Source organism: Chaetodon auriga, chromosome 15 (assembly GCF_051107435.1).
Source record: "Chaetodon auriga isolate fChaAug3 chromosome 15, fChaAug3.hap1, whole genome shotgun sequence".
Taxonomy (NCBI): Eukaryota; Metazoa; Chordata; class Actinopteri; order Chaetodontiformes; family Chaetodontidae; genus Chaetodon; species Chaetodon auriga.
Genome location: NC_135088.1, coordinates 15,697,244 through 15,710,553, shown reverse-complemented (window position 1 = coordinate 15,710,553; position 13,310 = coordinate 15,697,244). Strand labels below are relative to the sequence as shown.

General features: G+C 43.2%; 1 protein-coding gene across 1 annotated transcript; it reads right to left on the bottom strand.

The window, feature by feature from the left end:
- Positions 1-161: 161 nt before the first annotated feature.
- arhgap35b (Rho GTPase activating protein 35b) lies at positions 162-11,168 on the bottom strand. The gene is made up of 7 exons (XM_076750371.1): positions 10,556-11,168; positions 4,670-8,578; positions 4,125-4,266; positions 3,674-3,751; positions 3,353-3,484; positions 3,039-3,144; positions 162-2,914 (listed from the first exon to the last, which is right to left on the bottom strand). Exons 2-7 carry the CDS (start codon positions 8,387-8,389, stop codon positions 2,503-2,505), a joined length of 4,590 nt encoding a protein of 1,529 aa, XP_076606486.1. The 5' UTR covers positions 8,390-8,578; positions 10,556-11,168; the 3' UTR covers positions 162-2,502.
- Between the last annotated feature and the right edge of the window lie 2,142 nt (positions 11,169-13,310).

Here is a 13,310-nt window from a genome sequence, read left to right as displayed (position 1 = left end):
GAGTCCCTGGTCCCCATTGTTGTGACTATATTAATCTAGCTGTTACTGTGTGACTTTTTAACAACAATCCAATCTCATTTCAAACTTTTACTTTGCCATGAACGGATGGAGGTGCCTCTCAAACTGTCAAAGGCTCAATGAAAGACCACAAGAAAGCTGAGGACAATTTTACAAGATTTAATTTATTAACTATTATACAGTTCACATAAGGCCTTCATCTTCAAACACTTTTCTCAGTCAGACAAATTCCATGGTTTGCTCTTGGTGCACAGTACATAAACTTTCACGTTTCAGCTACTTCACTTGTAGTATTTGTTTTGTTCTCGTACTAATTTTCATGTTTTAAAACAGGGAGAGGCTTTCATCCTTCTCTCCTTGGTGTGTTTTTTAAATCATGCACTAAACTTAAGTGGCCTTGAACCATTCACAAAAATTGTAAAAATGGACTTTCAATCATTGAAATACACACTAGAAATGTTTTCTACCATTGACTAAAGGGTGGTGTTCCCCAACATACAAATAAACAACCATTATAGAGTAGTATGCACTCACTTTTCGCCCACCGAACGGCAGATTTGCCACAGTTGTGTCAGAAGTCAAGTGATGCAGTAAGATTATTTCCTCCCAGGGAATCGTGTTATAGTGGGACAGTTCCTTGGTTGGGTCTGTGCCAGTCTTAATGTTACAGCTTACAGCTCTGAGCAGTTTGAGAAGTGCCCTCAGATTAGTCCAATGAACACATAAAAAGACTGGCTTCCCACAGCATTGTGATTCCAAAAGTACCAGTGAGTGATGATCCCAATTACTACTACAACCAATGATCTAACTAGTCTGGTCATCGTTGCAACCAAGAACCATAAGAGAGCCACAATCATCCAGAACTTATATGTCTGGGGGTCCATTTTTACTTGTCCTCATTAGAAAGACAGTGCTTCCTCTCATACATTTAATGGTTAAAATCATCAGGTCTTCATTGACAGTGCTACCACTGAAACTGTGCTGCTTGTTTTCCATGAAAAGGGAGGGCAATATGCCAGCACGAAACTAATTCACTAGAGCAGGTAAACGGCCGGTGTTGCTTCCTGAACATGTCCCAACAAACATTTAACTTCTACTTATCATTGTATTGTATAGCAGGACTAGCAGTAACAGTGCGTTGAGAATACTAAACCTTCAGAGTTAAAGGTCCTTAACATTAGATGAATACAAAGAGCTTGGTTTGATAGACAGCCACAGCAACACATCCAGCAACCTATCATGTTTCAAGCGTTTGGTTTCCATGGTCACCAGATGGCAATGTAGAGTTGTGTTATGGTATGACTAGGTTACACATTCAAAAATGACAAAATTTTTCCTTCACTTGACTGATGGCAGGCAACGTCCTCTCTGATATTATAATGGTCTAATTAGTCCAAACTTCCCTAAACATCCACTCTGATCAACCCACAGCTAGAAAGAGGACAAACTCTAAAAGAAAACTATTTTTCACATGGCTGGATGAATGAGGAACATGGGTAGATTCAGATTTCCCATCAACCTAAAATGGGACCTCTGGATCAGCATAAACAACTTAGGTTTTTACAAAAAGATCTTGTTTCACAAGCCTGCACTGATGCCACGCTCAACCACCAAACAAAAAATATGAACAATTAATCAGTGTGGCATTTCTTCTAATTTAACACTACACTATCAAAAAGTGCTTCGATAAATTTGTGGATACAAAAACAAGTTCGATGTAAACAAAGTTTGATCTGCCAGAGCTCTGTAGAGGCAATGGGTATGGCTGTTTGAGCTGTGAAATTAAAAACACTCAAGAAAACAGTATGTCAACAAAAACAAAAACCCTTTTGAGGGAAAAACAACAGTGATCATTAAAGTGCATCCCTGGATGTGACCCCCCCCCAACCCTCCCCTTCCCTCCCCTCCCCATGCTGACCCCTCAAGTAGAGCCGATGAGAGAAACCCCAAAGGCAGACAGAGGAACCTCTGCTACATGGAGCAAGCTGCTGCCCAAAGGACCTACAGAGGAACAGTCTAAAAAATCCAGTGGCAGTACTTTCATGAGAAAAAAAAAAACTAAAACAGTTTTAAGCAGATAAAAACGTGGTGGCCACAAATCAATTCTTCCAGCTTGGCATAGAGGTTTCTATTTCTCGGTAGTGTAGGATAAGTGGTGACTGTTGACAGAAGAGAGGCTTGCTGTGACAGCAACCTCTGTCCTCCACTTCTGATCTGATGTCAAATCCAGGCGATCAGGGGTTCAGAGGGCAGAGGGAGAGTCACTGATAACCGAAGCCTGCCCTGACGCACACAAGTATGGATACAAATGACAGGTTAGGGAAGTTTCTCAGACACTTCCCGTCTCCTCTCTTCATAAACTAGGCAGTCTATGATCAAAAATGTTGTGTGCAAGTGCACGCTTTTTTTCTTTTTTGTTTTTTTAGTGTGTGTGTTGGTGATAAGGTCCAGCATCATCGTGGGCACACGTGGTTTCACCGTCTCTCACAGTGTCTCTTGTTCAGCAGGGGAATGGTGGGAATGGGGGTGCTGGTGGAGGGGAGGGAGCAGAGACTGCAGGGGAGACTGGGGGGTGGTGGGCGGGGACTGCTGCAGGGGGCTGAAGTGTGTGGTGGTGTGAGGAGGAGAGGAGCGGTAACAAGAGTAGGCAGAGCTCCCGCTGAGGGTGGTGGTGGGTGAGGCAGGGAGGCCGGCTAGGCCAGTGGGGGAGTCGAGGAGGGGCTGGTTGTAAAAGAAGAATGCACACTGGTGGATGAAGGTCTCGATGATTGTCTGGTAGGTGCGTGTGGCAGTCAGGGCATCCATAGTGGTGAAGTCTGGCCTCATTAGGGTGGGCCAGAAACAGATGGACAAGTTTTCACTGGTCATCAAGTTCACCCTGTTCAGCTGGCTCACCCTGAGAAAAACACACAAATACAGACCAGGGTATTCATACAGTGCAGAAAAAAAACAGATGGGTGTCTACAACAGCAGACCAACAAATGCATGAACGTGATTTCAACAGTAGACGGGTAACTTACTTGTGTAAGTGGCTCAGTACATATTTGAAGACATCATAATTCTCCCTGGGGAACTTCCTCAGGACATCCTTCATGGTATATAGCCTTTGTTCTCTGTCACTGATTTCTGCACACACAGAGAAAAGTTAATATTAAAACTGAGACTTCATCACCGCAGACAGTAATTTGAAAATAAAATGTCCCTCTACACTACCAGGAAAATGATTCTTGTCTTCTTTAGGTCTGCCAAAACCTTCCCTTCCCTCTTCCCTCCTAAAAAAATAATCTTTTTATGTTCTAGTAAAGACCCTCCCAGCCCAGCAGTGTTTGCTTACTGAAAGCATCCAAAAGGTCCACCTGCAGAGCACAAGGCACCAGGGGCTCAGGCAGCTCAGAGAAGAAGCTTTTGAGGGCTCCAGCCACAGTGTTTATGGAGAAGTCTTTCTCCACTAGGTCTAATCCGTGGTCTACACAAGGAGAATGACACAGTTAAAGAGATCAGAGAAAAAGAAGCCCATCAGTAGTAGCTGTCATCAGGACCAAACAATCAGTTACATGGCACATCTCTTTGGTAGCTCTCTGTTTATGTTTTGATTAGACAGCCACATAATTACATGTCAAACAGTTGGTTCAAACAAGTCTGATGAGCAACTCACCCTGTTCAAACTGCCGCTGCATGCTTTCCATCTCTGACTTGTTGCCGCTTACGCGGTACAAACCCTCTGTATTCAGGCCTGAGGAAAAAAGAGTGCAGCAGAGAAAAGGGGGAAGACATGGGGGGCACAGTGGGAAACAAGCACAGCGCAAACACTTCATTAGGCCTGTTGCAAACAGACGTGACAATACAGATGCTGGCAGTTTCTAGAGGGGTAGTGAACTCAATAAACCCTTGTATTACTTTCACATCACACTGTGGTCATGAACAGGTGCACTGGTGGGAAATCTAACAACCAGCATATTTAGCTGAGTAATAAATACCTATAGTGAAGAATAAAAGCTAATAAATGACAACTGTCAGGATTTATCAGAATAAAACTTTAAATCAGATTTTCCATTCATCACATGCATGATATAGTTTAAAGGAGCTTAAAAGACAAAACAACTTACCTGTTGTCTCAATGAAGCGGACACACTTCTCAATGAAGAGTGGGATGGGCCTGTCTGGGGAAACCACATTCACTAGGGGGACCCCAAAGTAGCTGCTCTCTGGGGGCTTGGGAATAGCTGGACGGGGCTTTGGTCTTGTTTTCTGTAAATAAAGAAAGACAGATGACCATGAGTATCTCAAACAGCGATAATTATGTTGATAAGAAGTGGCACTCATTGGATCCTAACAAAATGTGTTGCTCCCCATCAGCAACAAATCAGAAGTTCCTCACACTCAGTCATAAGCTTAATGTCTAGATCCTCCCCAATCACTGCCACAGATAAACATGCTCACTCAACAGTGATGTCAGTATATTATATACTTTAAATCTGTGATAGCGCAGTTATATCTACAGAGATAAGACAGATAAAACATTTATGAAAAACTAAGAAAATAGTTGGAAAAAAAATAATTAACTAATTTCTATACGAGATTAGACATTGACAATTAAAAAAATAAGCTTCTTTGTCTGAATTAAATCAGAAATAGGTGGCATAAAACACACCTTGGCTGTTCGACGCAGGCTCTTCAGAATGTTCCTCTTTTTTGGGTCCTCACTCTCCTCATTAACAAGACTTTCACCTTTTAGAGTTCCAAAGTCATCTTCCTTAGACTTTGGAAGAGCTCCCATCTCATCATCGCTGCCTATGAAGCTTGTGCGAAAGCTGCTGAACTTGCCAAGTCGCTTGGAGCGGTCGCGGTAAAGACGAGGCTTCACCCCCGCTGCTGAGAACTTCCTCCTTCGCTCCAGAGAGCTGCTGTCTGCCTCGCTGTCTGAGCCATTTCCATTGGAGTGCATCCTGTTGGAGTTGCGGATGGTGATGATTTTGCCTTGTGTGCTGTCATGTGGCACTGAGTAGATGATCTCTTCATTGCTAGGGCGGGGTTTTGAAACAGCGTCAATGGGTTCGGCATAGTCTGAGGGATCATAGCCCACATCCCCACCAGGAACCCAAGTAACAGCAGAGGGCAGGGAGCGACGATGACCGAGTGTATCGATATATGGGTTACGGCTCACCTTCCGGAAGTCAAAAGTGACTCCCGGTTTAACTCTCACTTGCGGGGGTACTTTGTTGTTGAGTTTGTTCTCAAAGTCTCTGATATCAGAGATGACAGAGATATCACTGGAATCTAAATCAGGCAGGTTGAAGCCCCCACCATGAGAAGTGAGTGTGCCATCATAGTATGGTGGTGATGGTTCAACATCATCCTCTGAATCCAGGAACATGGTGACAGGACTGGGAGAACTGCAGCGTGGGGAGTACACATTTTCATTGGTGCACGCTTCAGCAACATTATCGTACATGTGTGTAGCCTCCACAATGTTGCGTTTCTCTACTACTTCCATCAGAAAAGAGTGGAACATTTCTATCCTGTGCAGGCCTCCCACCACGCCCCCGGATCCACAAACCACACTATTGAAACGACCCTCAATCTCATGGGCTAGCTCCTCCCCCTGGATCAGCTGTTCACAGGCATAGTCGCTGTCAGTGAGCTCTGCCTGGCTATCTCCCACTGCTAACAGCTGAACTGGGATGATGTCCTGAACCTCACACAAGAAGGCACACAGGGTCTCCAAGGAGGCTTTTCGGGAGACCGAGTACACAGCAATGTAGCCATGTACTAGCCTGCTCTTCCGCAAGGTGAAGGAGGCGTGGTATGAGAGCAGAGAGAGCTCTATAGCCAGCTTGTGTCCACCAACTGTCTGCTCCAGCAGTACAGAGGTGCCACTATTAGACATAGGCCTGCAGTGCTGATGCATTAGGAAAGGGGACAGGAGCTGCTCAATGTCATAGGAGTCTCCACACATTAAGCACATGACAATGCGAAGGTCTGCCTCTGGGACTGGCTGATGAGGAGAGTCTCGAAGACCTGGAGGCTCAGGGAGTAGGGGTGGGGAGCTGCTACTAAATGATGTGCTCCTCCTAATATCCAGAAGGCCCCTCAGCACCTGGTTGATTTGGGTCTCATTGACATTATGGCCATAACCCACACCAGGGGAGGCAGGGTCTAAAAAGCTACACTGCAGTCTCCTTGCAACCTGCTGTCCCTGTGTTATTAGGTTTAAGGCAGTTTCTCCACCTATATCCACATATGATCCTACACCCCTTTTAGTGACTAAAAGCAGTGATGTTGGCAGCTGTGCTAGCTGGCTATCCCGTCGACCTAGAGTTGATTCCCTAAGTCGTTCAAGGCTTTCAACCACATAGGAGAGGGACTCTTTTGAATTATACAGACACAGACATCCGTGAGGGGTGAAAGTGGGGGTGCTGAAGGAATTTACTGGAAGACGTACATTTCCCTCAATAGGCCGCAGTGTCAATTCATACATCTTCCCATCTAACACATACCAGTCATCATTTGTGCAGAGAGCCCTAATCTCATTGGCAAATTCTCTGGCAAGTCCATCCTTCCCTAGTATGACAAGGTTAATTCTGTCAGCCTTTGTGTCCCCAAAATGAGCTTTCACATCAAAAAAGGGGTAACACGTGGGGAAACGTGAGACTAAAATTTGCTCAATCTTAGAATCTCCGCAGTGAGGACTGCTAGGGCAAGTCTCCTTGGTAGGGTGATAGACAAAGTGGATATGTTTCAATACTAGAGCATCTCTTTCAGCTGGAAGCTTTTGTAGTGCCTTGAACCTCTGTTCCTCCCCCAAAACCTCCTGAATTGCCCCCATCTTCTCCTTGCTTGGCTTGGCATCCACCTCAAGCTCATAGAAAAGCTCAGAGTACTCCAGTAAGAGCTCCTGGAAGTCTTCTTTAGCACGGTCAATGATCTCCTTCTGATGGCGGTTGTACAGGTCTAAGTACTCTGGCTCCTCAAGCCACTGGTAGAACTCTTCATTCATGATAAAGCTACGGGCCTCCTCCCAAGGTTTGCCAGGTGTGACAAAGGGAGAGGAAGCTAACCTCTGCTTAAATTCCAGCCTCATCTCTGCCCGTCTGCACTCATTACGCAGATGTTCCAGGTGGGCATTAAATATTTCCTCTGCTTCAGCAGTTTCCAGTAGGTCTGAAGGTATTCGTTCATCTTCCATGTTATCAATGTGAGATGTATCCTCCCATGGTGAGTCCTCCAGAACAACAAACCAGTGGGCAAAGTGCTGCTTGGACTCTAGAACCTTCTGTACCCCAGACCAGCTCAGCTGATCTATCTCATCCAGGTCAGGCACCAAAGAACTAAGTGCTAAAGGAAGAGTGCTTAAGTATATTTTGCGACGCCTCTCAATATGTTCCTGCTTCAGACGATAGACGTGTTGTTGAAAAAGCTTCTTGCATTTAGCCGTTCCCTCCAAGAACACATATTCTTTGTACTCCGGGGATGTGTTCATGCGTCGACTGGTGTTTAACCAGGTTTCATTATGATTCTTTACTATACGGTTGATAAGCCATTCATAGCGATCCTTGGCAGAAGCTATCTGCTGACTCTGGAGCTTTAGGGCTTCAAAATAGGGAATGATCTTGGGCTTGCCCCTGCTCTTATCAATTAGTTGAACCAAAGTGAGGAAGGCAAGGTCCACATTTATATTTGAGCGTGCAGATGTCTCAACTACTGGTAGACTCTTTTTTGTGATAGCAAAAGTATGCGCATCTTTGATGTAGCGCTCAACTCCTTCATCACATTTGGTGAGGACCAGCACAATGGGCTTCTTCGTCTTGCTAAGCTGACCATACAGATTAGTGACAAATTTCAGCTGGTCATCAAAGTTGCGGTTCATGCCACGGCTGACATCAACGCAAAGCAGGAATCCATCAACCTGCAGCTTGCCCTCCGGCATTTGTTTTTGCTCAAAGTCTTGCTCCAGACCAAGCTGGTCTGTACAGAAGTACATGAGCTTCTCTGCTGAAGCTAGCTTGGTTGCAGCTGCCCGTTTGATATAGGGCTGCATAGCAGTGCTACGATGTGGCTGAAATGTCTGGTCATCAATAAATTCAGTTTGCTCCACAACATGCATCCTGCAGTCAGGCCCCTCCTCCAGAACCCGTGACACCTCCCCCCAAAACAGAAAGTGATCATTATTAACCACTCGGCCCCCAAAGTCACTGGTGCTCAACACTGATGTGTGATCCAGGTAGAAGTCATCAGCACTAGGACGCACAAACCTATTACACAAGCAGGACTTGCCAACCCCGCATTGCCCCTTCTCTTTCTCTGTTCCTGACAATCCCACCACAATGAGGTTGTAAATGGGCGATCGGGCATCTTGCTTTTTCGCCATCATAGTCTGCTGACGCTCATCCTGCCATAAACAGGCACTGTAGAAAGGAGTTCACTTGAATGTTTGTCCATAAAGTTGCTGATCCACAGTGGAGATCAGATTTCACTTTCTTCTGCCGGACTTCGATTTTAATAAATAGCAGCGAAGTGATATTAGCAGGTTCCTTCATTCATTCCTGACATGAAACAGATCCTGTCAGGGAAAAGAAAAAAAAAAAAGACAAACAAATCAGACAAACTGGGCAACCAACAAAACTACATTTGAAAAAAATGAGGAAAAGATGAAAAATTGGAAAACCACCAATGGGGCAAATACCAGACCCTTAACCTTAGAATATGTAAAATATATCACTGTCAAAACATGCTAGTTTATGTTGTAATAGAATTTTAGTTATGATGTTATCGAAAGTAGTTTTGATAATGAAATGTTCAGCCCCTGTGCAATGTCTGTCAACTTGCATGAGGCCTTTTTTGTACTTCTATCTTCAACATCAGAGTGATCTGTAATAACAAAATGTGACAATGCCAGGGGCCCACTGAACCTCTCAACAGTGAAGGTTGGGTATAATGTCTCAGATTAACCATGAAGGCATGTGTCAAATCTGATCGATCATTAATTAGAACATGTGTGAAATTACTACATTAATGTTATTACTATACACAGTGAATTGTTATCAAGCACTGCTGTACTTTTTGGCATCATATCCAGCCATCAGCAAAAGCATAATGAAGACAGTGTGACAGGACCAGTAAAGCCAGTCACACACAGTATGTCCTGACAGGGACTACAGAACAAGCAATGACCACACTAACATAAACACAATAGGAAGCACACTGATTTTTGCAATATTCATCAGACTGCAGATTAACTGTCCATTCTAATGCAGCAACGATTATTCTCACAGCTGAATAAATATGCTGATTATTTTCTCAAATAAAGTATTTTAGAAAACCCATCACGCTTTGCCTGAGCTCAAAATGATATGTGCATTTGATTTTGTTGTTACTGACCAACAGTCCAAACCCCAAATGATAATCTATTTACTATCACAGAAAACTAAAACCAGCAAATATTCACATGTGAGAAGCTGGACCAGTTTCAAGCATTTTCACTTTAAATATGATTTTGACTGACAAAACTGTTTCCAATCAATCTTAGATCAGTCATCTTGTTGATGAATCAGCTTATCTCAGCTCTTATCCACTCATTTGAAGATAAATTCCTATATCAAACCAATATCAAAATGATTACTCTAACCCTAGGAGAAATGTTGGGAGTGGTGCTCTTTAAAGCAACATGTCAGCTGATCAGCGAGTGGGGTGACAAGCATGAAAATGACTATGTTGTGGACACCTAAGCTTTTCAACCTAATTGAAACAGCAGCAAACAGCCCGTTCTCCAAAGACTAAACAGTGAATGAATGAAGGACTTGATAACAGAGTCAGATACATGTACAGTCTATGCCAAAGGGTACAAAACTTCCTCTTCCTGTTAAGACAGTTAATGTTCCATCATTACAGCATTGATTAATGCTTCCATTATTCTAGCACTGATGCAATTCTGAACAGCCAGCTCATAATTTCTACATATGGGCAAAAATGCCGAACTGCAGAATTTCACTTAATGTGGATTATAATTCACTGGAATTAAACGATATGACAAAAAGAGGAATTGTAGGCTGTTAATGAAATATCCTGTCACATGTAGTGGCCACACATTAGCAGCTCCGGCAGGGTCAAAAGCAACCATGGGCTCAGCTGAGCTAGGCCTGATACCCAAATGAACAGACAAGTTTTTTTTTGTTTTTTTGCAAATAAAAACTAAACTGACCTGTCCAGCCGGAATCAAAACTGTTTACCAAAGCCCATCTTCAAGCAATTTCATTCACATAACCTACGAACAGCGATAAGGTCTGTGTAACGTTACATGTTTTGCAAAGGATTAACAGTTAACATGGGCTTTAGGGTGCACAGAGAGGGGCTGATCACGCCAGGCCTGCTGACTACATAATGAAATCGCGGAGCCCAAATCTGGAATAGCCTACCTTCTCCACACCGACAGACAATGTTTGAAGGGAATTTATTTACCCAGCTGTCTAGGGTGTAACACTCGACAGCTTCACCGGGAAACAGATCATAAAGACGGGGAGAGAGCATGTAGGGTACATACCATCGCATTTCTCCCTCTCTCCTCTTGCATCTGTCAGGCCAGCGCTTGCCGCAGCCCTCGCCGCCTGATGTGCATGAGCATAAAGCCGCAGAATACACTGTATTGTCGTCTCAATTCACGGATAACACTGATAATACTACAACTTGTGCAATGGGGTAATTTGATTTAAATATCCATTACCCACGCCTGGATTCTCGTGTTTAGCATCACTGTTTTCGTTGCGATTAAACACGGGGAAGGAAGAAATTAATATCCCGAATGATAGAACAATCCAATTCTGTTCTTGCAAGGGTTTTTCTCCTCATGAGAAATTCGGGCGTATGAAAATCTGCTTAGCCGTCTTCTTCTCGGTTCACCACGTTGCTTTTTCAATAATTATTCTGTCCATTGTTGTGCCCACATAATGCTGGGCCGGTAGCGCACACGAGACAACGGTGAGTTTGTTGAAATCGCCGTGGTGTTTCGTCTGAAATATGCTTCCACTGCAACAGAAATTGTTCATGCCCTGCTCAATTTGTGAGCAGATTGCGTGTGTGAAAGTGGTATTTCTGCCAGCTTTCCGATAATGGCGGCGGCCCTCCTCCCCGGACCGAGTTCGCCTCTTCTTTTCTTTGGGAAAAGGGAGCTGTGGAGACAGAGGCAGCGGAGAGAGGGACTCACCCAGCGGCGCCCTCACACAATTGCAGCAGGTCGGTCCTCTGCTGCTAGCTCACCACTATACTGCATATGCGGGGCTCGTTACTCTAAAGTAATCGATTTCTCACCAGTCGGTGCATATTTCCAAAGTACTGCCACATTTTTTGTTCCACCCTGGGCCGAGAACAGCCACTCGTTACTGGGGTAAATACATTTCCGTTACACCGGATATAAAAAGATGCCGTTGCATCCTCTCTCGCGACCTTTGCTAAAACGTCCAGAGGTTAGCTAACGTTACTGCGTGTGCTGTGAATGGAAGGTTACGCCGACAGATGTCCCTCGTTCCTGCCAGCTTCATGGTTACAACGTTATGACTCAAAGTTGAAGCTGGATTTGAAACCTTTCACTCAGAGAAAGTAGCTTACAGGTTTCAGGACGACGCAAACTCTGTTTTCATACGGTTAAATAAACTTTAAGTGAAGATTTATATGTGATATAGCGTTAACGTTACAAGTAACGTTAGGTAACGTACTGGCTAATTTGCACTAACTAGCAAAAGTATGATTTTATCTTTTACTAAACGCGATGAAGTAAACTTGTTTAATTGTTGGAGAGGGTGGTATTTAGAATGTGCTGTTATTGCTAATGTTTAGCAAAGACATGTTAACTTAAATGTGATATGACCTGACCTTTTAATGCTAGTTAGCATAACATTAAAGTTTTAGCTGTTAGCAGTGACATCATCAGTTATGCTGGTAGATTGATGGCAAACACTCGTCATGGTCCAAAGAGGCAAACTGGTAAGCTGTTAAACTTGACAACAAATATTAGGTGTATTGTTAAATATTGTAACTTTAGGTAAGCAAATACAATCTTTAATTTGAATGATGAAGATGAATAAATCACAACAAATTTTTTTGCAGTGGGATATGTAATTATATGCTATTGTATCACAAACAGAAACTGATAGAAGTCAAGTAGTGAAAGAAATACACAGAATTAAGTAAGTAAAAATTCCCTGTTGTTCCTTCACTCAGAAGGAACAATAGGGAATGTTCAAAGTAATGTTCAAAGTAAATGTTCAGCGGTATTATAAGCCAAATTTACCTAAAGTACCAAAAGTAAAAGTATTTGTTTTGCAGAAGTCTAGCCGTTGTGCACGTCACATTATTATTTGAGCTGTTATTAGATTGTTAATAATGATCCATCTATGTGTAATATCACTTTTGTAGATAGCTGCTGCAGGTAGGTTAGTCTAGTAGTCCTGTATTCAGGGGTCGGGCACCTCCAAAGGGTCACAAGAGAAGTCTGAGGAGTTGTGAGATGATTCATGGGAGAGGAAAGGAGGAAAAATAAGTTCTGATTGACCAATCTGTTTTTAAACCAAAAAGGTTAAGTACTTCTAGTTTAATCTTTAACAGTTCATTTTACTTTAGCAGTTTGTATGTTTTTTCTATAGCTGCAAGATAAATGTAGCACAGTAAGTAGAATATTTCCCTCTGAAATGTAGTACCTCAAAAGTACCCCAAAATTGTACTTAAGTACAGTATTTAAGTCAATGCACTTAGTTAAATTTTACCACTACCATGATAATGCCCTTGTAAACTCTATTAAGCAAAAAAAACAAAAAACAGTGAAATAAGACTGACAGTCTGCACACGGATCTTGAGAGGCCCTAGAGTTTCCCAAAGGTCCAAGGCAATAGGAATATCACTTCAACAGAAATTGTATTTCAAAACATCTAGACAGCAAACTGTAGTGCAGGTGAACAAGTTTAGTCTAATAAGTTGGCCTGTACACATCCACAGTGTGCTACACTACCATTCAGCTCTTCCGCCTTTAACAGAGGCTGGCATCAGTCATCAGCATCAGATCTAATTACTTTGTGCAGACCATTAACTTCAGCAGTGCCGCCTCCTAGCGGATTTATTGGCTATAAACTACCTGAAATTTTCTATCACCTCTGCAATGAAGGCTTAAAGCAGTCACAGTTTTTACTTTCTATAAAGATTACAAGCTTTTTTCCAGAAAGGACCTTTGCTGTGCTGTAATTTTATCCATCTGGATTCAGCGGTTCCCAGTGGGAGTGCATTTCGTCTGGGTATCTGGGAAAAGAAAA